The following is a 27586-nucleotide window of genomic DNA, read 5'->3' as shown; positions in this document are numbered from 1 at the left end:
CACTAGAAGGTGTGCTGTGGTATCTGGCAGCAAGATGTTAGCAGCATATCCTTTAAGTCCTGTAAGTTGTGAGGTGGGGCCTCCACGGATCAGACTTTTCAGATGTTCACTTGTTCAGCACATCCCACAGATGCTCGACAGGATTGAGATCTGGAGAATGTGGAGGCCAAGTCAACACCTCAAACTCGTCGTTGTGCTCCTCAAACCATTTATGAACCAATTTTGTTTTGTGAAGAAAAAAGTGTTTAATACAGTTATATGTATATTCTGAAACAGGGCCATTGAGGTGAAAGGTGGTGACAATAACACTTTTTTATTTACTTTCACAGGAATCTGGTTGTCTGAGGGAGTTGCCTGTCAATTGCATCATATCTGCGTTTCCCTCTGTATTTGGCAGAAACGCTTTACTCTTAGCAGTGTGAACATGTGTCACAGCAGCCGCTGAGCGAACGCACAGAGTAACGTCATAACATCATTTTCATAACAGAAATGGCACCAGTGACTGTGTCCCGTCATAATAAAAGTCCCGCTGCTCGCAAGCCGCGTGTTTGCGTAACAATCGCTCCAGCGGCCTTGCTCAGCTCCACAACACTTGGCCCTGCTTCACACAACAGTAACGTTAATAATCACATTCACGAACATTCACGAACCGATTCTTTTCCACCAGCTGTGAGGTGAAGACCACATCTCAAGATTCTGAGCTCAAACTTGGCATCATCAAGCTACGCCTTTGTTCTGAATAGGTGACCTAGTGGACGGAAATGTTACATAGAGCAGCTTTAACTTTTTAAACAAAATTTTTAGCTAAAGTAGCTCTGTTTGATCGGACCACATGGGCCAGCCATTGCTCCACACGTGCCTACATAATTTGGCCCTTTATAAACTTGCGCAAATCCTTACGCTTGCCTATTTTTCCTGCTTCTAAAATGTTCACTTGCTGCCTAATATATCCCACACACCTTTTGATCCTTCGATGTCGGCTCTTCCTATCATTGTGAAGCAGAATTCACCAAGCGTTGGATTGTTCACCCACTAATAGGGAACGTAAGCTGGGTTTAGACCGTCGTGAGACAGGTTAGTTTTACCCTTGTGCTGTGCTGTGATTAAGAGATAACCAGCGTTATTCACTTCACCTGTCATAATGTTATGCTTGATCGGTGTATATGGCGCGCTTATGACACAGCAGAATAAACAAACAGAAAAACATGGAAAATGACATCTCGCATTGAACAGCGATCGTTTATTTGCATGCACAGCTGACGATTGGCCCGTAACTCAGTGTTTATACATTCTACATGCCAGAAATGTAGAAAGATAGACTAAATTCATTTCAGTGTTTACTGTGGCAAAAACCTTTGACAAAGAGAATTGTTGATGAAATCTGCTTTGAGGAAACAGTCAGCGCGTGTTCACTGAGGGCGTGATGGCCCAATTATTAGTCTGTTGACATCCCTCTTCGAAACAGCCAAGAATCCTCTCCTGATGCTTTCATGTGGACTGTGAACCCCGAGCGAGGGCAGAGAGCTTCATGACAACAGCGAAAGCGAGGCTGAAGTCTGCATCACCATGGAAACAGTGAAACCATTGAAATGTTGCTGTCTCTCTACCCTGAAAAAAGTCCTCTTAGCAGAAATACACTCCATGCAATCACTCCATGAGGAAAGCGTTTATGCTAACAATTTGATGACTGTTTTTGCTTCCTCATTTTATCAAGCAATTATGTGTATAGCACTATATTTTGCTTGTGGGCATTAAAGGGCCAAAAACGAGCTCTTAAGTATTTACATTGGGGTGCAAAAGACCACATTGAAATTTTTGTATTTAAACCTGGAAAAAAGGTTCAAAAATATCTGAAATTAATACTTTTTTTTGTGACATTGCGATAACTGTTTTTCATTTCCGGTGCAGTCTCGTTCTGGTGTCTACAGGCTATTTCTTCAAATTCCTGAATATATATATATATATATATATATATATATATATATATATATATATATATATATATATATATATATATATATACATACATACATACACACACACACACACACACACACACACACACACACACACACACACACACACACACACACACACACACACACACACACACACACACACACACACACACACACACACACACACACACACACACACACACACACACACACACACACACACACACACACTTCAGATCTCCAGTTACAGACTGTGTGCTGTTATTTTTAGATAATTATATTTTACGAGTCATTTCTTTCTCCTGCTTCCCGCGCACATATCAGTATCCCTCCTGCAATTGCACTCAGCAATTCAAAACTTGTCCCATGCTGCACTCTGTACTTCTTGCAGAGGTTTTCAAACTGGAGCCCACAACCTCCCAGGGCCTCAGGGGTACTAGGATTTTGTGGAAAAGTTCATTGAAAAATAGCATTAAAATATTAAAAATAATAATAATAATATACACTGTATATATAGTGATTATATTTTAACGTTAACCTTTTCTTTCCTCATTAATGTTTGCTGCTGCATCCTTTACGTCTATGGCTTATCTCAATTTCTCCAACTACAGGCTACGCCACGGATCGATATATAAATGTGAAAATAAAATAAATCACAATAGTTTTACAGTATTCTATTGACAGCATTTTATGCTACAGGTCTAACAGTACTCTTAATGGACTCTTAATAACTAATAAAATATATAGCTGAAAACCCCTGCCCTAATCGTTCCCCGTGCTCTCCACATGTCTGTGAAGAAACAAGTAGGATGAAGCATTTTGTTTCATCCTACTTGCCAACCAATGAAAAAACACTCCAAGAAGAAAGCAAACCATTTAGCGCTGCTAGAAATATGGTTTTCAGACATAATCTGGATAATCTCCATGTAAAGCCATTCTGACACATATAGTTTCCAAATGAGGAGAAAGCCATGGCTTCTGCAAAAAAGCAGTGTTGACATTTCATTTTGGGGTATTTTTAACTACTTTTAATATAAAATATATTGCCAAAAGTATTGGGACACCCCTCCAAATCATTGATTTCAGGTGTTCCAATCACTTCCATGGCCACGGGTGTATAACATCAAGCACCAGGCATGCACGCATACACGTCTACAAACATATTTTAAAGAATGGGTCGCTCTCAGTGAATTCAAGCATAATACCGTTGGGTTGCCACCTGTGCAATAGAGGGAATGCACGTGACGTCACCGTCAGCTGGAGCGACCGTGATTACGCCCCACTGAGTGGCAAAAAGACTAAGAGGCAGCACTGGTTTACACCGTGAATCCAGCAAAAACACACAAAACCAGGCCCGGCGCCAGAGTGGGGGTAGGGGGAGGCTTGTCCACGGACCCCATGGACATCACTGTTCCGAACTTGAGACGGACTTGATAATAGTGTGCAATTTTCTCACTCAAACCACAGCCAACCTGCTGCTGCTTCTGCTTTTAGAGGGAAAGCTGCCCGTAAGTGCTTGTCTAGGATCTGTAATCCTCCGTAAGAATTCGTAATAATAGCATATTATTAGCGAAAAGGAGCTAGCAAATGATCCAGTGTGTATCTGTATTTGCACTCGTCAAATGATTACATTTCCAGCGTGTTTTCGCCTTGGTGAGTAATGTAGCCAATCACGGACATGTTTGTAGATATCTGAACGGAACTGACCAATCACAGGTGTTGAACTTGGAATCCACTCACCGCTTGAGTGTTTGTCCAGGCACTGAGTTCAGTTAACACACGCGTCTCTGTTGTGAAAATAAGAGATTCATTGTATACCAGCTTCACAGCGGAACTTTGTGAGATTGCGTTTATATTGAATAAGTGACAGCTTTTAGTTATTATAAAGGGAGCAATCTTTGCACGCTGTCTGAGCAATATATATTTTTTTATTTATCAATAGGTCTATAATATATTCAGAATTTGAATAAAACTTTTGTTTTCCATTCGTGACAAGCGGCCACATACACGCTCCAATACACTGACCCATCCACATATGCATGCAGGATTCACTCGAAAAATGTGATGACTGACAGTTAAATGATCATGACGTAAATCAGGCTCATAAAAATGTCAGGAAAACACGATTCCTGGCTGTATGTCATTATCCATGGATCACTGAATCTTTGGTAAGTTGTAAGGACTACTATATCAAGCCCAAACTTTAGTTTAAACTTATAATCGTTTGCTCTACTTGCGTTTTCCTCTATTAACTGCAGTCACGCAGCAGCTCTTCTGCCACTCAGCCCCAGCTGAGGGGGCGTGTTATGGCGGGAAAGTGACGTCGATGCATTCCCTCTATAAGTCATTTGTGAAATTTCCTCACTACTAAATAGTCCACAGTCAACTGTTAGTGGTATTATAACAGAGTGTAATCAATTGGGAACAACAGCAACTCAGCCATGAAGTGGTAGGCCAGTTAAAAGCACAGAGCAGGTTCAACCATTGCTGAGGCACACAGTGCACAGAAGGCACCAACTTTCTGTCAATAACTACAGGCCTCCAAACTTTGTGTGGCCTTAAGATTAGCTCAAGAACAAGCAGAGAGCTTAATGAAAGTCTTACATAACCAAGTGCAATGCAAAGAGTCGAATGCTGTGGTGTAATGCACTCCTCCACTGGACCCTATACTGAAGATGTGTTCTCTGGAGTGACAAATAACCATTATCTCTCTGGCAATCTGATGGACGAGTCTGGGTTAGGTGGTTGCCAGGAGAACTATACTTGCCTGACGGCATTGTGCCAAGTGTAAAGTTTGGTGGAATGGGGATTATGGTGTGTGTGTGTGTGTGTGTGTGTGTGTGGGGGGGGGGGGGGGGTCATTTTTCAGGGGTTGGGTTTGGCCCTTTACAGATTACAAACCTTACAGATTAAGAATGAGATTTTATTAAAATTCATGTGCAGGTAAAGGCAGGCGTCCCAAAACTTTGGCCAATATAGTGTACCTACTATACTTACTGTAGGACGATTAGAAATTACACAATATTAAATGTGCATGATATACTGTACAGTACAATATAATGCATATGTATATATAGAAAATGAAGATGTAAGATGTTTTGCTTGAACGGGCACACAGGTTAGCCTTTGAGAGGCAAAAAGGTCCTGCTGTAACCACCCAGGCATTGGCCCATGAAATGGTTTTTGGATTTTGGCTTCTCAGATGGAGGCCTGCACTCGAGGGGTGAATTCAGGAGCGGTGGAAGAAAAGGCGCACAATCGCTTCAGTGTAATTTATCTTTGTAAAAGAAAGGAAGAATGAAAAAACACCAGACAGAACACAAACAAAACAAGAAAATAAAGCGGTTTGGTCTCAAAACCATTGATCATAAAATCCATTAAGATTTGACAGCGCACCAGATTGGAACTAGGGCAGTGAGCTTCCTTCACTTTGAGATGGAGCAATATGGAAAATAAGAAATGAAACCCAGAGGTATAATTGGATTAAAAGGCAATCAAACGACTAAGATTAATTGATTTCTTGATTATTAGCCCACCACTCTCAGATTTTGAGTGCAAACACTAGCAGCTAAACTTATTCACCCTAAAATGGAGAGGATAGTTATGGATAGTTATGGTTAACACACCCAGATGCTTTGTAGAAAAATGTACCTTGAAGTTATTTCACAGTGTCCCTCTTTCAGTTGTCCGGCAATGAGTCATAAGATCAGTCGCCCTTCGTCTCTGCCAGCATCTGAGCTCTGTTAAGTATTTAACATCCAGACCATTAGCACAAAAGCCACAGGACAATCCATTCGTCATGTCTCCTCAAAAGAATTCATTATGGATGTACCAAAGACTCTGTACAAAGACTCCCATCGTTTCCAAGTCTGTCTTTTCCTTATCTCAACCAAGAAACCTATTTCAGTGCCCAATTAATCAAGAGAGAGTTTTTTGTTCTATTCCAGTACAGGTGCTTTGGTCTGTTAAGTTCTAACCGTAAGTTTACTAAAGGGCCATTAACACAACGGAAAACTTTTTATGCCTTTTTGCCATTATGTTACACGACAACAGCGGCTTGGGGGACTGAAAATGCAAATTCTGCGGTTCTATATGAACGGGTCGTTTTGACAACGTTGTTGTCTGTATGCAAAAAACACGAAGGAAAAACGTTTTATTGTTGTGTGAACGTAAATCTAAAACAAAGTCAACAAATACAATTAATCAGAAATATGAAACTAATTATAATATGATGAAATGTGTCAAACAAAATGTTGGTAAACAGTTCATATCAGAGTGCTTTAAGCATTTGTCGAGCATGATTGTCAGGTCAAGAAGTCCTCGCTGCAGCCTGTAGCATGATGACATACTGGATCAGATCCAACACGTCCTGGACGCGCATGTGCGGTGGTTTCATTCACAATTCGATGACGTCATATACGCATGCGCAGAAGAGTTTTGAGGACTTCATTGAATGCACAGGAGAGTTTTGCTGGATGGATAAATACTCAAACCGCTCGCGCAAAAAAAAAATTAATAACATGCTCACACCATCAGGACACACGTTTTGCATTTTCCCTTAAATGTGTAGGCCACTGGTATTTTAAAGTTCTTTACAGATCGTGTTGCATTGTACCTTGAGGATTAAAATTATAGAGACAATGACTCATTTTTCCTTCCACTCAACAGCGAGTATGATCAGAATCCATTAAAATGTTAATTTGAGCTACGGAAAGGCGCTATATAAATACAACTTCTTCTTCTTCTTAATTAAAACTTTTTAGCATGCATTGTACATAATGCTAACCCTAACCCATGCTAAACATGCGAAACTAGGCAAAAATAATTTAAGCATTACATTTATGAAAAGATGATTTATTCATCAATAATTACTTAATACTATTTATCAGTACTACAACAACACAGTTTAGAACATCATCTATATACTAATGATCATACATTAAGACTAGCGCATACGCATTATAAATGAACCCAGAGATCGGTAGGCTATGACATTGCCATTACGATTCACCATCCAGTACGTATTGGATCTGATCAGCGAGGGGTGTCTTGGCCTGGTCAACACCTGATTGGATATGGCTCTGATTGGATGTGGCTCATCCTATCAGAATTTAGGGCGCAAATGAACATCTATCATGGACATGGACTGTATAGTGTGCATACAGGACTCAGTCATAAAGCAATGAAACTGTTTTGTAAATGGTTCAGAAAAGTATGAATTATGAACATGCCAAAACAAGAGAGAAATAAAATATTACTACTGATTATGTGCTTTTTGATGTGAGGTGGGGGTTTTTTATTTGACTTTTTACATAAAATAAAACTTGTAGCTGTATACTGCCAAATAATTTAGTAATATATATATACCAAATTAAGTGTTGAGTTCTTGTGTTAAATATTTTTTTTGTATTTTAATATATATATATATATATATATATATATATATATATATATATATATATATATATATATATATATATATATATATATAAAAAAATTGGCCATAAAAAAAATATCCCCCGGACATTACTTTTGGCCACTACTGTAAACATCAATAAAAATAATGACCTTATATTACGGTATGCATTTTTTTTTTAATATCGATTGTTTTTCACATATAATATTTTGCAATACATAATGGAAAACAAAATGATCTCGTACAGTAATATAAGATCATACTGCCATTGGTCATACTGTCAACTCCTACTAAGTCAGCTAAAAAAAGACCCGCATTGCTAGTTGCCTGCATATACAAGTTGCTTTTTGGATGCTGTTCTCCAGCTTCTTATGTACCACCCACGTGTCTTTATCATCGAGTTTTCCATAACGCTACCATCCCACCCGGCTTCGAGCGGCACGTAGAGGCCCTGGTCATCGATCAGCGATCGAACCGGCAAATATTGAAAAAAATAAGAAAAAATGTTTTTCTGGCAGGTCAGGACAGTGCCATTCATCTCCTGCAGTATGTGTCCTGCATCCAAATGAACGCTTCAGCAGAGAGCTTGCATTTCAAACCAGGTGATAATCTCTGAGCCAGCATGTGGGATGGAAAGGAAACGGGTCGGCGGGAGGAAGACAAGGTCGTACAAGCACCATGGCAGGCTTACAAGGTCAATGCTTTTTAGTTTGGCAGGTGTGCTCTAATTAAATGACATAGATCTGTGCGGCACGCAGACAGCAAAGTGCAAAAAGTGCTAAGACCCCACCATGACACACGCGATTTAATCTGTGGCATGGGGTAAACAAGAAACATCAGTTAGTGGAAACACAGAAGACTGGAGCAGATTTGTTTGTTTTTTCCCCATCCAACTGGACAGCGCTCCAGTCAGAGCTGGCAAGATCCACGAGAGACGTCATTTTCAGACATATTTGGAATGAAAAACATAAGCTATCATTCATGTCATTAAGTACACAAAGGTAGACGGTAATTTGACATGGAGTGACGCTCTTTTTATATATGACAATAAATTGTCATGGGAGACCTACCAATCAAAATGAATTATTACTGAGGACATTTGATGGCTTGATAATTTATCTTAATTTTTATTTTAGCTACTCTTCAGTCTCTCATCTGCACTGTGATAAAGACTAATGTTCTTAAAAGCACACGCACATGCACTTACAATAAGGGCTGTCGGAATAGCAAAAACACCAAATGAACTTCCTGTAATGAGATATTATTGTTCTGGTTTCATCTCCTGACATGGTATTAACCACTTAATAGCAGGGGTCTTAAAATCAAACGAAAACTAGCACTTGTCATGTGAAACCATCAAAATAAGAGGTGTCTCCAAAGTGGAAACCTTTTCAGAATTCACCCAAACGCAAGTCTCTGGGCAAACAACAAAACTCATTTTTTGTTTCATTTCATTTTAATCAGCCCAGTGTGAAATCTTTGATGGAAATGTTTTCATGCTCTAGCAGGAAACTTGAATAAATTCAGCTCCACTGTAATGAAACGACGTCTGATGTTATTTAGATCTGATTTCTTTTGGTTAGTTTAACAAAGTTCAGAAATGTGACTTGTTAATTTATGCTTTAATCGCTTTTGTTAAGCCACCATTGTGTGCAAGATTTTCTTGCTGCAAATGTTATCCTCCGGCTCCTTTGCCTTTCAATTAAAATATTTGGTTTTATTAACTATTGTGAATATAGGCGAGTTGTTCTGGTTTAATTGGGTTGCATCACACATGTCTTTTGTTAACTGCCACGAGGTTAACAGTTCTCAATCTAACCAGCTTAAAATGCACCCATGGGCAATTTATCTTTGGTTCTGTGTCTGCATTAATGGTATCACATTAAGCAGTTATCTATAATTTGTGATACTTTTATCTGAATTTCAAATGCCAATTATTATTTTCAAGGCCTCTTTAGATCCATGTCCATTTCCAAAGAAGCTCAGTATTCAATTCAAAAGCTATAATTACTTTATTACATAACCAAGACTGCACAAATAGTTTTCTTGGCCTGTGTTATACAAAATAGACTAATGGTTTTCTTTGCTGTTCAGTCACAAAATCAATCTATAGGCAAACTCAGAGGTATAACTCGCTATTGATTCCCTTGAGATTTTCATATATATATATATATATATATATATATATATATATATATATATATATATATGAAAATCTCAAGGGAATCAATATATACAATAATATATATGTATATACATATATATAGGTATCAATCTAGTAGGCAATGGGGGAAGGAGTGGGGGTTATATATATATATATATATATATATATATATAACCCCCACTCCTTCCCCCATTGCCTACTAGATTGATTTCATGACTAAACAGCACTAGGCTATCCCTTTAATATTACTTCTTGTTTTGTCATATGACATAAATTATATAGTACAGTGAATTTTGTAGCCAATAGGTGTTGTTTTTTTAGCAATGCACTCTCAGAAAAAAAGGTACAGTGCTGTCACTGGGGCGGTACCCTAAGGTACAAAAGTGAAAAGGTACATCTTTGTACCTACTAATCCTTAAAGGTACATATTAGTACTTTAGGAGTGTGTTTATTTAGTACATATTAGTACTTTAGGATTGTGTTTATTTAGTACATATTAGTACTTTAGGAGTGTGTTTTAGTACCTTAAAGGTACATATTAGTACTTTAGGAGTATGTTTTAGTACCTTAAAGGTAAATATTAGTACTTTAGGAGTGTGTTTTAGTACCTTAAAGGTAAATATTAGTACTTTAGGAGTGTGTTTTAGTACCTTAAAGGTAAATATTAGTACTTTAGGAGTGTGTTTTAGTACCTTAAAGGTACATATTAGTACTTTAGGAGTGTGTATTAGTACCTTAAAGGTACATATTAGTACCCAGTGACAGAAATGTACCTCTTTTTTTTTGACAGTGTGGGTTAGTGTGTAATTTGTTATGGAACAAAAAGTGAAAAGGTCTCTACAATTAATGTTAACCACCAACCCTATTTTTTCATTTAAATTGAAAACCGTTCTTTTAAAACCACGCAGGAGACATCAGGCCTGCTCAAAATGCAAATTCTCTTCTAGGTTTTTTCAAGGGGGTAATCTAGCGCTCGGAAAGCGTTCCACCCATAGGGGCTGCCATTGCTAACCAAGCCATCACCTGCTGTTAGCATCCCATTGACTCCCATTCATTTTTGAGTCACTTTGACAGTGAATAACTTTATCAGAGGCGTTTAAAGACTCCATTTGTCTATTGTTTATTTCTAAAGAAACACGACAATGCATAAAAGGCTCCATTACCTTGTATCTTACACTATCGCCCCGCAGAAGCTGTTTTTGTAAAAATAGGCTAACTATTGCGTCATAACCAACGGGACTCTGTCGCACAGTTGAGAAATTACCGTATAGACCTGAGGAGACGCTCGCAGGCAATCTTTTACTGTCTATGAGACAGTCGGGGAGACGTGGAGACATAAAGTCTGATAAAGTCAAGGGAGAAGAATGGGGAGAAGCCGATAGTGAGCCAAAAGTAACGGGAGAGAATATTTAAACAACGTGATTCAGATTTCACTTTCCACAACTACTAGAAGACCTACAGCTGTCAGACAGGAGGCTCACGTCACATCTGCGTCGTCAAGCTGAGCCTGCGCAGTTCGCTCAGCCATCAGGAAATGAGTGCTCCTTTACTGACATCACTTTCCACCGTTGAAGTCAACGGGATAGCTCTGTCCATTTCTTTTACTGTCTATGGGTTTTTTAACCACAAACTAAACTGTTTTTGAAACAAACTAAATTCTGTGCTAGCTAGTTAGTAGTCACAGCCGCAGACGTCATGCCCACAGAACGTTCTTTAAACATCTGATGCATACGGCACTGGAAACACTTCAGTGGTTTTGAAGTCATTATCTGATTGGTTGAATACTACAGGATGTCCAAAAGAGGCATTTTAAACATTAAAAAAAATAATACTTGGTACTATTTTACAGCCCTATCCCACATGTACATACTATGTACTTATCAATAACTTGGAAATAACTACTAACCTTGAACCTACCCCCACCTAACCGTATGTTGCCTTAAATTACCCACAAATTTCTTAGGTAAGTACACTAAGTACACATACTGTAAAATAAAACGCAGAACTATGAATAAGTCATAATTTACTTTGACTATTAAATCCCAATAGTCAGGGGCCTGTTTGAAGGAATTTTAGTACCTTAAAGGTTAAGTTCACACACACTATATATATTTTAAAACGGTTTACAGTGCAAATACTTTAGTTAATTGTCATTTAACTGTTAGCAAACAGTATTACTGTTAACAAACAATGAGATTATAATTAAATGTTTACTAATTATTAGTAGTGCTGTAAATTACAGGTTATAGCAATATACATTATATCTATCATATAATATATTAGGTGTCAGGTAATTATTAAAAAATGCTTGTAACCCTTTAAAAACATTTTTAAAACATCTAGGCTATAAACATTACATAGATAGGTGGACCAGATATTCCTTATAATTTTTTAAGGGTTACTAGTTGGTTTGTAAACTGTCTATAAACATTAACTGGATGGTTATTATAAAGTTGCAACAGATGAGCTTTAAAACGTGGGTTGTCCTGATACTTCAAAATGTAACAGTGTAAAAATTGCCACACAGAATAAAGTAACTGTTCAAGATCCATTGGTAACTTATAAAAATCCTGTCAATTCTACACCATGTGCATAATGAGGGACGAAATTACGAATCCTACTATGGCAACGTGTACAAGCTCATGAATATTAATTACGCCATGCAGACGTTGCCATCCAATTGTAAAATTGTATTATTTAAGTGACTCTAACGTTGCGTCGTTACTTTCCAACAGCTTGTTGTAGCGTATAAATATTAATAACCAAACCTTTCCCATAGTAGTGTTCGTAAAATCAGGAAATGCAGCGAGATCACCTGACGCGTCGTCATTGCTGTTGCGCTTCCTTCTCTCCTCACAGCCGACCAACAACATGGCTCCCAAAGACCAAAATACGCACATGATGATCTGCCTTTTCCTCCTGGCGCTTGTCCAGACAACCGAGGCGTTTGACGGTGGAGATGCGGTGGCTTTACTGCTGGGCGCGACCGTAACGCTCGTGGGAATCTGCGCGTGCTTGGGCTGGTACGCGCGCACACGAAATGGCCAGTTTTGATGACCAACCTACTGATAAAGGCCTCCTCATCCTTTATGGTGTGAGTGCAGAAGGCCTGCCATGCCTTTATACTGAAGAGAATTGGAAGTGCACGCAGAGGAATGACCTATATGGATAATAAGCTGTTGGTTTTTTTTATCTCCAACAATTACAGGACATTCATTCCTGCCCACGGACTTCTACAACACGATCAGCGTTAGAGTCCATTAGATTATTACCACAGGATCATGCAGGCATTCTCTTGGACTTGGACATTATGGTGGGCTTGTGTTGGTCTTCTGCCATGTTACAATCACTGCAACTGCAAGACAATCAATTTCTTTCCTAAAATTGTTGAATGCTTTCTCGGTCTGCATACAGCATTTCATGCCAATGTGCTTTAGAGAGGGAGCTAGGGTGATGCTGCTTGCTTTAACTATATGCCTTGTCCATGTATGAGACTTTACATGTGTTGTGAATTTATACATATAATAAAATGTAATCATTTTAATCTCTTTTTCATTTTAGTTGTGGAAATGAGTGTTTTTCTTTGCAAGATGCACACCAACATAAACTACATATAAAGTGGTTACAAAATGTACATTATTTGGAACACGATGCAAGTCATTCCTTCTAAGTCACTGCATTAGTAAAAATACTAAGCCAAGTGACTTTTTGTTAATGACTCGTACTTTTTAAGCATTAACATTTTACATTTTAAATTTAACATTTAGCAAAAACAGGTTTAGCTTTTTAATAAAACAGTAGGCTATGTGTTGTTTAAAATGAAGACAAAAAGGATCTGGACACTTTCTTGATTTATTAACACATTTTTACAACACCTTTACAATTTACATTGCACACAAGGTGGCCATTTTATCAGCTCATGCATTCTCTAGAATTTGAACCCAGCACCTTACTTTACTGTTTGAGCTAAAGGAACTTTAGCCACTAGATGCCGGTCCAGCTTAAGTTGTAAAAGTCCACATTATCAAGTTATTATTAAGTGTTCAACCTTTGGGGTCACTGTACGTCCAGTGCCAAGTATGCAATAGAACAAGACACCCGTGTTGGTTCTTATTCAGGGCAATGAGGTGCATCACACACACAATAGACCGTGTCAATTATTGATGCTTAGTAGGTGTATCCTGTTCTGAACTATATGTAATATAGGCTATACCTGTACACAATGAAAGTAATAATACCCGTTTAGATAAGTCTACACAATGAAAGTAATAATACCCCAGTTTAGATAAGTCTAAGTTCAAGGTTTTGTTTCACAGTGAGGCAAAAGCAGTAAAATGTGTATAACACAATATCCATACAGTATAAACAAGTTGTGTAAATATAAGGTGGTTTTATTGTAAATGTATGACCACCATAAAAGTCCATTATTTTCTCTTTCATTGATAGTGAAATACAGGCTATTGACAGATACAGTATACATTTATTATGGCGTATGTACCAATGCATATAGAACACACTGATAAAGGGCAAAAGGGATCCGCGATGCTGCTGCACCCATCAGTGCAGATGATGCTGCTGCTGGGATCACAAATAGCGCCAGTGCGCATGCGCCGTCCGCACCGTTTACTGTATAATCACAGTGGGGGAAAAAGAGCAGGCAACAAAACTAAACCTTTTTTTACGGCAAAGTGACTGCTGCCATGTAAATAACCGCCAGGGAAACAAAGGGGGAATATCAACAGGTATGTTTGTAATTGATATTTTATAGCGCTGTCTCTGTTGCACTCGATATTTGCATGCATGTATTTGAAGGAATTGCTGTGCCTATAATGGACGCTCAGCCATCCAGAAATCATTCTGTTTTAAAAAGCAACGGGGAAATTAGACCGTTTATGTATTGGATTCGCACGCAATCACCCAAATGATCCTGTATCTGTTGCTTATTTTGATGCAACGCACTGAAACGTGTTCAACGGTGGATGTTTTTCTGAAAATCTGGAGACACAAAGGTTTATTATTTTATTATATAGGAGAATGCTCTTCGTGCATTTATAGCTTTGAAAGAAACGACGGCTAGTCGGTTTATAGGTGCAATGTTTGTTTGCTTCTTTGTTTTTACTCGAATTCGTCATTATACCAATACTAATACACTGATAAACCTAGGTTCGAGATAAAAAATAATACGAATAGAAATGTAATTCTAAAGCATGTGCTTTTCCCCAAATGACTTGCATTAAATTGTGTTGTTTCACTGAACGTCTGTATGGAAGCCACAAACAGTCTCTCGCTCTCTCTATATAGATATATTAAATGTTACATGATGCATTTCTTCATATTGCTTTACGCAGGCAGTCATATAAAAGGATTCATGACTGATTTTCCACAGTATCATGATAAACAGAGAGAATGAACATGGTTAGGTTCTGCAGGATCTTTGGGTGTGATCAACAGCTTTTCTTGCTGCATTTCGACAAATGTTCCTTTTGGGTGCAGCTGATAAGAATCATTAGATTCCACATCTTTTTCCATGATACCACAGATGAATATGCCTCTAGATGGATGTCTGCTCGTGGTGATGAGCATCTTGTCGACTACACTCTCTTTCTTTGCCATTATTTATTTAATTTGCCTTGGAAAAGGGGAGATGTTGGGGGTGGGGGTCTGTTATTTGAACCAGATTTATGTTGGGTGTCCAACGGCGAATCCTCGTGCTGAATTAAGCAACTGTATGAGCTCGGCTTAGACGGCATACCGTTGCAGCCGCAATTTTGTATGCAATTAGGAAAAAGAATCTCAGTGACAAAAGAAATGAGCGATGCAATGCAAAGCCCCCCAATTTGTTTTGTGTGAGCGAATCCTAATGGGTGGATCGTGTTTTTCAGGGATCCTTTTAGGTGTGATGAGACAAAGGAACAAAGGATGCCTTAGAAGAGAGGCAGTGAAGAACAAGGCTGGAACCTGCTTCAAAGCACACCAGATGGATCTATCGCTCCACTCTCCATCTAGATCATGATACTTGGCTAAAGCTTTAAGTGTTCTCTATGATCCCTTCTCCATCTATGGCGAACTACAGCCATGCAGGGGACCACAACATCTTGCAGAATGTCTCTCCGCTCGCCACTTTCCTTAAACTGACCTCCCTGGGTTTTATCATCGGCGTCGGCGTGGTCGGAAACCTCCTGATCTCCATCCTGCTGGTCAAAGACAAGAGCCTTCATCGAGCCCCTTACTATTTCCTGTTGGACCTCTGCGCTTCGGACATCCTCCGCTCGGCCATCTGCTTCCCCTTCGTGTTCACCTCCGTCAAGAATGGCTCAGCCTGGACGTATGGTACGCTGACTTGCAAAGTGATCGCCTTCTTGGGCGTGCTCTCCTGTTTCCACACTGCCTTCATGCTGTTTTGCGTTAGTGTCACACGCTACCTAGCCATTGCCCACCACCGTTTTTACACTAAGCGGCTGACATTCTGGACATGCCTGGCTGTCATATGCATGGTGTGGACCCTGTCGGTAGCCATGGCGTTCCCTCCGGTGCTGGACGTGGGCACGTACTCCTTCATCCGCGAGGAGGACCAGTGCACCTTCCAGCACCGCTCCTTCCGTGCCAATGACTCGTTGGGCTTCATGCTGCTCCTTGCACTCATCCTCCTGGCCACCCAGCTTGTCTACCTCAAGCTCATCTTTTTCGTCCATGACCGCCGAAAGATGAAGCCGGTCCAGTTCGTGCCCGCCGTCAGCCAGAACTGGACCTTCCACGGCCCGGGGGCGAGCGGCCAGGCTGCGGCAAACTGGCTGGCCGGCTTCGGACGGGGCCCCACGCCTCCGACCCTGCTGGGAATCCGGCAGAACAGCAATGCGGCGGGCCGCAGGCGTCTGCTGGTGCTGGACGAGTTTAAGACTGAAAAGCGGATAAGCAGGATGTTCTACATCATTACCTTCTTCTTCCTGAGCCTGTGGGGACCCTACCTGGTGGCCTGCTACTGGAGGGTGTTCGCCCGAGGCCCAGTGATCCCGGGAGGCTACCTGACGGCGGCCGTGTGGATGAGCTTCGCCCAAGCGGGAGTCAACCCCTTCATCTGCATCTTCTCCAACCGGGAGCTCCGGCGATGCTTCAGCACCACGCTCCTCTACTGCAGAAAATCCAGGTTACCGAGGGAACCCTACTGTGTTATATGAAGGTTCGGTGGTGTTTTTTTGTTTCTCCGATGTGGTTTTCGTTTGGATGCCCTGGTTGATCAGGGATGTGTTCAATTGTACAGCTCCCTCCTTCTCCTCTTCCTCTTGCTCCCTTTTCGAGGCCTGCAGTTGAACCATCTGAATGGAATAAGATGATGAACGGACAAAGGACACGTTTCACGTTTATGTTCTAGTAAACAACCAATGCGAAGGCCATTTGAAACCCAATACGCAAAAAAAAAGAAAAATAATGAAAAAAATTGAAAAAAGAAAGACATTTTTTGGAAAAAAGAAAAAAAAAACGGATACATCAAGAAGGGACTGACCTTTGCTTTGGATATCTGGAAGACTATGGAAAGGGTGTAAAAGAAATCAAACTGTTACCTTAAGGAATCACTGGAATTTGCGTCTAAAAAGTTGCACTAACGAGAAGACCCGAAGATGCTTTTTTTCGCTCAGTTGCATTGCAAGGATGTCTTGTTTTTCCCAAACTGAAATACGAATGCTTTAATCTGCAACAGACTTCTCTTTCACTGTAAGTAAACAAAACATGTGAGGTGACTAACTGTTGGAATACACCTTCACGAGAGGATAAATTGGTTTAAATGTAAGTGATATCTTTTTTCCTTTTAGGGTTGGGTTGGGGCGGGGCGGGCTGGTGGGCGGGTCTTAAAGGGGCGGGTCCTGTTGTGTGGTTTTCGAATTGCAACTTAAATTATTTCCTGTAGTTTTATGATCCATATGGTATGTCTCTGTTGTCTGGCAATGTTATTTTCTTATCTCATTTTTCTAAGTCTAAAAACAAATGTTTGAATTTTAAAACGTTGCTCTTGAGAACCTTGTACTTAAACTGACAGTGGAGAACCAGTTAAGCTAAGTTCAGTACGGCATATCCATGTACCCGAACACGCAGGTTTTGTTACAGATACCACTCCAGCTGTTCTTGCCTTAATGGTTCTGGTGTTTTGTTCATGCTTTCATTTGCAAGGTGAGGGTTGTTTTCTAAATCCGCTCCTCTGAAATGTCTCCCCGAGGCATATTGGGAGGCTTTTCACATCAGGGTGAAGTGCGTTTTCATTTGAAAAACAGTATCCACCCACCACCATCATCATCACAGGCACAGACCGTGCACCGAAAGCCCATTTCTTACCCTGTAACGTTTGCTACACCCCACCGAGTGCGCAGAGCACAGGGAGCATGTGTGCGTGAGTGTGTGAGTGAGTGTGTGCGTGCTAGGCGAACAGCTGTCATGTCAAGACCAGAGCCTTAGTCTGAAATCTTGCACAATTTGTAAAAAATGTAATAGGAAAAACAAAAAACATTGTATTTAAGGCACAGAGTCTTGTTTCTACTTTCCCAACATTTGCTCTCTTCTAATTGTTTTGATTAACTTACTTTTTCTCTTGTGGCCATTTTAATATTTATTCTGTATTCTTTTTGTATATTATAGGTAGATAGTGTGTAAGTTTGTGAGTCTTTCATTTTGAAGTCCCGAATGTGAGTACTGTTTAAGTTAGGACTGCAATTGCTGAAAGTTAACTGTGTAATCTGTTGCTTACATTTTTGAAAATAAAATTTTACATTTTGCAAAACCTGTTCTTGCTATTTACTCCAGAAAAGCATGCTTGGTTTAGCAGCTCAATTAGCGGGGGAAACATGTATAAATATTGACAGGGGCAGGCTAACAAGCTTATCTTTGCTATTAATGATCGCTTCACATTGAACTGTCATGATTAGTCTCTCGCTAATATGTTTCTGTGGCCTGTTTGTGTTCCTGCTTAATTACTGTAAAAAATCTCCTCTTGTCTCTTCTCGGATTTTACCAGGCTCACTTTAGCCATTGCGTGTTTTTTTGCTTTGTCACTTTACCTCTTCATCTCCTCCGTTTCATTTCTGGCTAATTTCAGACTGTGTGGAGTTTGTTTGGATGCCGCTTTTCCCTCGTGAGCGCTGTTGAAAGTGATGAATTATCTCTGCATTCTGCAATACAATACAAATACAGAGTTTTTCCTCGGTTAAATGTTACATTTCCAATGCGTATTTCTAACCTGACCTGAAAAATGCTTAGAGTAGGCATGCATTTGCAGCAAAAGCAGCCGCTGTTTTGATGTGAGGAGTGCCATTAATATCGTAGAGAAGTTATTCATTTAACTACAGCCTTCGTCAAAATCCATTTAGGGTTTGTAGGCGACCAGGGATGCTTTCATTTGAGTCCATTAGCCCTTAAGTAATAGGACGCTGGTTAGAATAAATCCTGTCAAATATATCAACAGCCTCAATTTAAAGCCTTGGATTTATGTAAATACCCATAGAAATTTTGACATATGTGGGACGCTGCATATCTAAATTAGTAATAAAGCAAGGCCTGGTGCATTTATTCAGTGTTTTCAGCGGTAGTTTCCTCTGTAAAGGTCAACACTGTCTTATGACCTATGTCGAAATTATATAATCAAAGTGTCAAGTAAGATCAAAGAATTGGGACTCATTTGGGGCTTTTCCTGTCTCTGTGATTCGTGTCTTTGAGATTAAAGTCATGCCTTCACTTAATGCAGTTTGATTATGCCAACTAAATCATACAATTACCTATGGGTTTGACATTAATATTCAACATATGTTCTTTTCGGTTCACATTTTGATGCATTTGTGCATAGCAGCTCACTAAAAATCTCAATGAATGTGAATTCTTTAAATTGACATTATAACTGAATTTACGTAAAATTCATATCATTTTTAGGCTAATCATTGATGATTTTTGTCTTGTTGACCTAAGCAACAAAATTTGTAGAAATATTCAGCAGGTCATGTGATATCAACATGGCAACCGTAGAATAAAGCAATTTATTAAAAACACTGATATTACTTATGCGAGTGTATATCATTTTCTCTATCCATTTTTGTTAAATGCTAAACCTAAAAAAGAATTAAAAACTACTGAGTGCATATTTGACACTGTAAATTTTTTTTTAAATATGGTAAAAAAACGGCAACTGTGGTTTTATAGTTTTCACTTACATTTATAGTAAAAAAAAACAGATGTCATTAACTGATATAATGTTCATATACTAACCTAATGAGTATCTGTTTTGTATCACCCAGTCACAAGCTTTTCCACAAGCTGAGAAGGTTAATACTAGAAGGTGTGATTCACACAAACACTAAACACCATCATGGTAACACACATGACATAAAAAAATGAAATGCAATAAACATTAATTTAACAACATTATATTAACATAAACATTCTAATGTGAATAACTGATTAGAAAAACTAAGAATAAACCGTTATTTAAATGAAAATACCAACAAAATAACATGACGTCACGCAGGGAATTTTTCAGTGTAAATTATACAATGATATACAATGTTCTTTATCACTTCCAAAAAATAAATGTAACATAATTTGACTGTAAAATTACATTAAATGTACGGCTAGATCTGTTCCATTTAATCACCGTATATAGTACGGAAACTTTCTGTTAACCAATGAACTATTTTTCACCCAAGTGGCAACCTTTTGTTCTCTCTCTTGAATCCAACGCGGACGTGACTTAAAACAATTCAACAATTCATCACAATTCAGGAATCCTAAAAGACAATTTCACAATTTGTTTTTTTGCTGCCTTTAGCGTGCGATACACCTCCAATAGACTTGTCAAAGCAGTCCATAACATGGTTGACCAGCCGGGCCGCTCTAATGCATCCAGAGGGCAGAGGCCCCTGCTGAGGCACTGGGATGGCTTTATGCACGTATGTTCAGTCAGTTCATTACTTGACGTGTGTGAGGCAGGTGGAGCGGGGTGGATGGGGGAAGTTCATTACCACACTGTTAGCTTGAGCTGTAAAGCACGATTGGGGCCACTAGGTCCCTGCTTCTCTTACCATCCCAGGTTGAATATCACAGAGACGGCTAACAGTTATCAATGTTTCAGGAGACGCCTGGTGCTGTCGAGGCAGAGCTGGAACAGAGGGGGGTTCATTCTAGCTTTCAATAGGGCACAGAACTCCTCTAATGTAACACTTGCGGATCGATACCTAAAGTGAACAATAATGGATAAGTCATTGTGTTCGGTGTTCAATTTGTGGCCTACAAACAAAATTGACTCAATGCTAACTACAGCAGAGGGGTTCGGCATTGTCGCTTCAAGCAATCCACATTCTGTGGTGTTAAAACTCAAAAATCAACATTCATAATTGCCAGTGTATTGTTAAAGCTGTTTTTAAATGATCTTTTGCGGTTCTGTTTGCATGACACACTTCACCTTTAACAGAAATCAGAACATGCTACAAAAAAAACAGCTGCATCCCAAATAAATCCGTTTGTTTACAAGCTGTCTGAGGGGGGAAAAAAGCCTGTCTGCTTTAGTCTGAAGATGTATGGATGGGTTGAATGCCCTTTATCTGGATGAAAAAAATGCATGGCGGAGTGCAAGATGGAGGTGCTTGAATGAAAGGCCAATAAAAATCAAGATGATGATGGCCGTTCCCTTGGGACCTGCTACGTTGCTGTATTTATCATCGTTCTCATTCCTGTAACAGCCCATTGGGGCCGCTGAATACAAATGATCTGGTAGACCGGACTAGAAGTATGTGTTTAAAACTAGATCCTTGTCTTGAAAAAAGTCTGCATACTTAGTTTTATCTGCCTGACGTGCTGCTGGCTTTGTAAAAATATCCCTGCTTTAAATAATAACTGATTAAATAGCAGGATATGAATAGAAAGCTTCAAAGGGTGCCTGCAGCTTATTTAAAGGGATAGTTTATAGAGATAATGAGAATCTGTCTCTCTTATAACTCATGTTGGAATATTTTCTGTGGAACAAAAGTATCAAAAATAGTACTGCCAGTATAGGTGGCGACAAGTTACTAACTGCATCCGAATCCGAATCATCCAGGTATTTTTCGATTACTTTCGTATTTTTTCTAATACTATTTAGTCGGATATACTACTCTTTTGCTTTACCCTTTTTCTGCATACTATATAGTAAAAAAGTATTCTATTTTGGACGCATTATCTGTCGTTATGAGTAAGTCGCTGATTCTTTGATTTAAACAGTTCGTTCAAAACACGGATTCATTCACAATCACAAACAAAACTTCTGACTGTCATATTCACTGATTTACTGAATCATTCACTCAACCGATTAGTTCAAAAACTGATTGATTCATGAATGAAACAAGTGACATAAGAGTCATTAATAGAGTCAGTTATCTAACTGATTCGTTTAAAAACAGTTATTCCGTAAGGAATTCGATTGTGTGTTGCTCAGAGATGTGCATTGTCCTTTTGAATTTCCAATAGGTTGGGAGCTAAACAAAAAAGCTAAACAAGCATAACATCTCAAATGGAAGACACCCAAGTTTAACTTGTTCATTGAATCTTTGTTGAAGTAATATCACACTTGCAATAATATGGATGGATGGATGGATGGATGGGTGGGTGGGTTGGGTGGATGGATGGATGGATGGATGGATGGATGGATGGATGGATGGATGGATGGATAGATAGATAGATAGATAGATAGATAGATAGATAGATAGATAGATAGATAGATAGATAGATAGATAGATAGATAGATAGATAGATAGATAGATAGATAGATAGATGACCATCATGACTCATAATCTTTATTTATATTTTCAACATTCAGTATTCATTTTTAGTAATTTTGATGTGATTTTGTAACATTCATTATTGTCTCGACATTGTTGTTGTTTAAAACCAGACGCACGGGTATGGGTCAAGATAATCGATTTTTCAAAAATCATTAGGTTAATAAGTAAAGATAATGATCAGATTCCAGATCTCGGTCAAATACAATGTCCTATCATAACAAACCATACATCATTTGAAAGATATATTTATATATTTATTACAATATTTATTCTATATCTTTCAGATGATGTATAAATATATATTTTAATATTTTGTTTAACCATAAAAAACAGCCCGTCTGCGTACATATTAACAAATATTTTACCTGTATGTGTGTGGTTACACAAAACATAACTGCATATAAATTTGAATTGAAAGGACATGAGAATAAATAATGACAGAACGTTGACTCTTTAAATACATTTCTTCGTCTCTTCTCCTCTGAATGAAGGATTGAAATGTAGTTTCATTACCCCATCCCAGGGGAATTCAGACATTGTCAGATCACCAGTGCCACACTCAGCAATGGATGACGTGACGCCGGCTGCTTATTTTCCTCACATCAAATTGACAGAGGACATTATTCATTCATTCTCTATCATTTCCTTCATGTCGGTGCAGCATAAACAGCGATTATCTGCTGGAGATCAAAGATCTTTCCAATAGCTGCATGGAAACCTTGATTAAAATCTAAATGTTTGCTTTTGTATTCAACTACTGACACGTCCCCTAAAAACCCCTTTAGGGTGACTAGTAACTGAATGAACGCACGGCACCAAATGCCTCTCTTAGATCTCGGAGAGAGAGCTTATGGCACTACATTATTTAATAATAAAAAATGTCTCAGTTATATACTGTAAGACAAATCGTTATAATGATTGTTATGACTGAATGTTCTTCAATATGCAAATTATTCAGTTACACTTTATTTCGATGGTCCACTTTAGACATTCTACTACATGTCAACTCCTCTCATTAGAGTAGTATTCTGTTAAGGGTTAGTAGAACACGTTGACATGTAGTTGCAAAGTTAATGTATGTTGTCGGACCATCAAAATAAATTAAGTGTTGTCAGATATGAATTCTAATGAGAGTTATTTACATGTAATTTCTTATAGTTAGTAGAATGTCTAAAGTAGACCATTCTATATCGTATGTGCAATCCAGCAGTTTACCAACATAAGATCAATGCTTCTCAACTGGTTTTGCTTCAAAGACCCAGATTGTACATCAAAATTGAATTTCAATGTTTTCATGCTCTTGGCAGCCAATAATTCATCTCACATTGTGGTGGACAGAAAGCAAATCCCATAAGCTTGGGTTGCATTTTTTTTAACCTTATGAGGTTTTATTCAGGGTTTTTGAGGATGAAGATGTGTCACACAACCTGTCCATGACAGATGAACCTGTCAAAATACTGTGAAATTTGATTTGATGAAAGAAACCTTTTCAGCCCTATTTTTTAATTAATCTTAAACATGTGCATACCACTTATTGTCCTGTTTTCCACAACCAATAGATTTTTGTGTTGCTGCCCAATCGACCACAAATGCTTTAGAGCATCTAAGCATGAATGAAGATTCCTATGGCGAATGTGTTAAATGTTTATCTTTGTCATTTCATTTCCAACCTCATGTAGTGGTACAGCAAGCTGATGTGTTTGAAATGCAAGGACAGGACGTGTTATCATCTCTTTCAGTTACTGTGACAAAAAGCGTCAGTGTAAATGGGACATACAGTGCAGAACTAATGAAAAATACTTCTTATTTTATCATTAGATTATTAAAAACATTTCTGAAATAAAATAAAAATATAACTCCATATAATGCAACACCCCGCCTCCATTCCATAACAGCGACTCGCTAACACTAGCCAATTGCAGGTGGGAATATTGGTTTAATTCAGCCATATGTTTTGAACCAGAAACTGGTTCAGAAGAAGAAAAAGAAGAGTGAGTTATACAGGCTCGTTTACAAGTCGATGTATCAGAATGGTAATGCGTTTTATGTATCGCTCTCTACAGTGTCGGACACATGACCGTAACTGATGTGATTAGCCTTTGGCCTGACTACGTTATTAAACAGCTAATAATGTGTTGCTAATGTTACACAAACCCTATTCCAGTTTGCCATCTCAGAGTCAGACAGATGCCTTCTAAAATTCAACATCTTTAGAAATACTCGGAACATCATAGAAAGTAATAGGAGAAAAGCCCCGTACCTCACAAGACCGGTTTCAGACCACATGTTTGTGACTGTCTTTGGCGTACTGCAGTTTTAACCATTTGAACGATTTGGTCTCACATATTGGAATTTTGAATGACGTCAAATACATTCAAATATGGTTTTTTCACGATTTGGCTGGCGCTAATCCAGAGATGGACGTGCTCAACACTCAGCGTTTCTCATATATCACATAATGTTTATTTTAGGTTTCAGACATTTAAGTGTACAAAAGTAAAACCACGCATTTAGAGTTTGTAAAATACACACTGATTTCTATGGAAGTGACAATAACAATCCTTTCAGTTATGATTTATTTATTCAGCATATTTTATTCATATCAGAACACATTGTCTAGTTAACTATAACATTTACTCCATTCATCTCTTCACTTACTTCCATGTATTTCGGGAGAAGTGGATGAATTAACAATGTGTTTTGAAATCAGATTGGATCCTTTGAATTGTGGCGCAAACTAAAATGGCGCCACCCGTTGCGCTTGCAACTTTCCGTCCACTAGAGGTCGCCCATTTAAAACAAAGGCGTTGTTTGATGACGCCAAGTGTGAGCGCAGTATCTTGGGACATGTGGTCTTTACCTCACAGCCGGTGGAAAATAGAACTCACGTTCATGCATGCGGCTTTTAACGTTACTGTAGAGAAGCAGAGGACCAAGTGTTGTGGAGCTACGGCTGCTGGAGCGATTGTTACACAAATACTCGCCTCGCGAACACCGGGACTTTTATTATGACGGGACGGGACACAGTTGCTGGGCGCCCACACTTCCGCGTTTCCAGTCATGATTATAAGGTAAAGCAGCTCTGTTTATCATATTAGATACATTTAAGTGTGTTTAAAATGATGTTTTGACGTTACTCTGTGCGTTCGCTCGGCGCTGCTGTGAAATGTTCACACTGCTAAGAGTAAAGCGCTTCTGCCAAATAAAACCGAGGGTAACGCAGATATGACTCGATTCACAGGCGACTCCCTCAAACGCTATGCTGACAAGTCCCGGTCTTTAGTTAAAATAGCAATTTTCTCACCATTTACAAATAGTTGGAAACATTTGGGATATTGTAAGTACTCAACTGAACAAAATATATAACACCGGCCTACTGGTTTTTGGATATTTTACTACAAAAATGCTACATAGGGCACCTTTAAATGGATCAACTAACATAATCATAATAAAGGTTCTAAAATGGCAAAACACATTTTTATATGTATTTGAAAATTGGAATATCAGATAGCTGATGATATAGTTAATACGTTTGTGACTATTTTGGCTAAAAAGGGAAAAAACTAAATAAAAGCGATACATCTGACATCGAGTGCTATTGTGGCTACAGTGTGTCATGTGACAAGCATGATGCGTCACCAGGGGAAAAAATACGGTGGTGCGTTCTAAAATAAAATATAAAAAAAGTAACTTAGGTGTGAAAGGGTTGAGGAAAAAATACTCCAAAATAAAAATACCAGCAGAATGATGGTTTTGTCTTAAAGCATATCAAAAACATCACAGACACATAGGCAACATTAATTATTTCCCCTTCACGGACAAAATTTTCTGGTAATCTGCATTTTCACTGTTATATCCGGTAATCTGCATTTTCACTGTTATGCGACGTGGCTATTTACACATCTTCGGAAATAGTACTGAATATCCAGACCCTTTTGGCGAAAGGCGAAGAAGAACAAGCGAAGAAGAAGCAGAAACAAGTGATAGAAGCATTGCTTCTGCATATCTAAAATAACATGAGCATCAACATTAAACAGAATATAAATCAAAACCACCTAATTTTGTTGAATGAAATGTTGACCCAGGACAAGTTATAGGACTGTGAAGCTTTGGGGGTGTTGACGGACGCAATCTAATCCATCTGTGTTTGATCATCGTTCAGAATCTTATATGGATGTAGTTTTGACCAAAAATATGGTTGCTGCTTTTTTATGAAATTTAGCCACATTAGAGTGCCGATAAAATAAAATAAAATAAAAAAGAAAACATGAAGCTAAAATAAAATGTTCTGCACTTCTTTTGACATATTGTATGTATATTCAGGGGGCATGAAATTTTGTGAAAATGATAAAAAATGCTGGCATTAGTTGAAAACTTTTTAAAAACAAAAACACTGGTGGAGAGAGAGTTAAAAACTTAATTTCACCACAGGGGATCTTTAATTATTTATGGCCTTTTTTGCATTTAGCACGGAAATACTGTGGCTTAAGTGACCGTTTAGTGAATTAAAACACATAAGGTGATGACTTTGAATTGTAGCATGTGCTTGGCCTCAAAGAACCCTCTAAATGCATAGTCAGATTTGTTTGTGGCAACACACCAGAATGTGAAGGCTATTTTGAGCATGATGGATAGAGGGAACATGTGTTGAGTGGCTGTAATGGGACACTGGGATGATATAATCCAAAGTATGGATTAATTACCATCTCTCATTCTCAATGAAAGAGCTCTGTGGTTCTTACTACATCACAGCACACCTGAAGCAGGACTCATTCTCCATCAGCACACACACCATAATCACCATAGCAAGAAAGGATATCCCGGTACCTTTGGACCCAACTGGGAATCAAGGGGTTTGCGTGGTGATTCTGACCGAGGAGATTATAATCTGAGCTGTGAAACACATGGACCCGTGCCTGGCAGATGGAAGTGAAGTGAAAAGCAGAATTGAAGAGGAATATTAAGGTCATAAGAAACCCGAATGGAAAGCTTTGATTGTGGGCAAACCAGCAGCTCTTCTCTAACTGCCACATGCCTTGGTTGGTTTTGCCGGCAATGTGTTAAAACACCAGCAGGATAAAACCGGCCACCACAAACATTTCCCCTTTGTTTTATGAAATATTTAAAAGCCACATAGACTAGGATGAATTCAGATGCTTTTTTTTCCAGGAATAAAGTCTAGCTTTAAAAAAACACACATTTATCACACTTTTATTTCTCTTCCTTAACACACTAGACAAGATTTTACTACATTTCCTTG

At 38.8% G+C, this 27586-nt stretch overlaps 3 protein-coding genes across 3 annotated transcripts in view; 2 read left to right on the top strand and 1 right to left on the bottom strand.

Moving 5' to 3' along the window:
* Window positions 1-27586, bottom strand: part of foxp2 (forkhead box P2) — a 231119-nt gene that overhangs the window by 144761 nt on the left and 58772 nt on the right. The gene's annotated exons all lie outside the window — the stretch shown is intronic.
* Window positions 12354-13093, top strand: LOC137048907 (small integral membrane protein 30-like). Its single transcript, XM_067427252.1, has 2 exons — window positions 12354-12632; window positions 12747-13093. The coding sequence occupies exon 1, from the start codon at window positions 12410-12412 to the stop codon at window positions 12590-12592; it is 183 nt and encodes a 60-aa protein (XP_067283353.1). The 5' UTR covers window positions 12354-12409; the 3' UTR covers window positions 12593-12632; window positions 12747-13093.
* Window positions 14105-17320, top strand: gpr85 (G protein-coupled receptor 85). The gene is made up of 2 exons (XM_067427250.1): window positions 14105-14280; window positions 15421-17320. Exon 2 carries the CDS (start codon window positions 15580-15582, stop codon window positions 16711-16713), a length of 1134 nt encoding a protein of 377 aa, XP_067283351.1. The 5' UTR covers window positions 14105-14280; window positions 15421-15579; the 3' UTR covers window positions 16714-17320.

This window comes from Pseudorasbora parva, chromosome 20, assembly GCF_024679245.1.
Source record: "Pseudorasbora parva isolate DD20220531a chromosome 20, ASM2467924v1, whole genome shotgun sequence".
In the NCBI taxonomy this organism is placed as follows: domain Eukaryota; kingdom Metazoa; phylum Chordata; class Actinopteri; order Cypriniformes; family Gobionidae; genus Pseudorasbora; species Pseudorasbora parva.
This window is presented reverse-complemented; position numbering and strand designations above follow the sequence as displayed.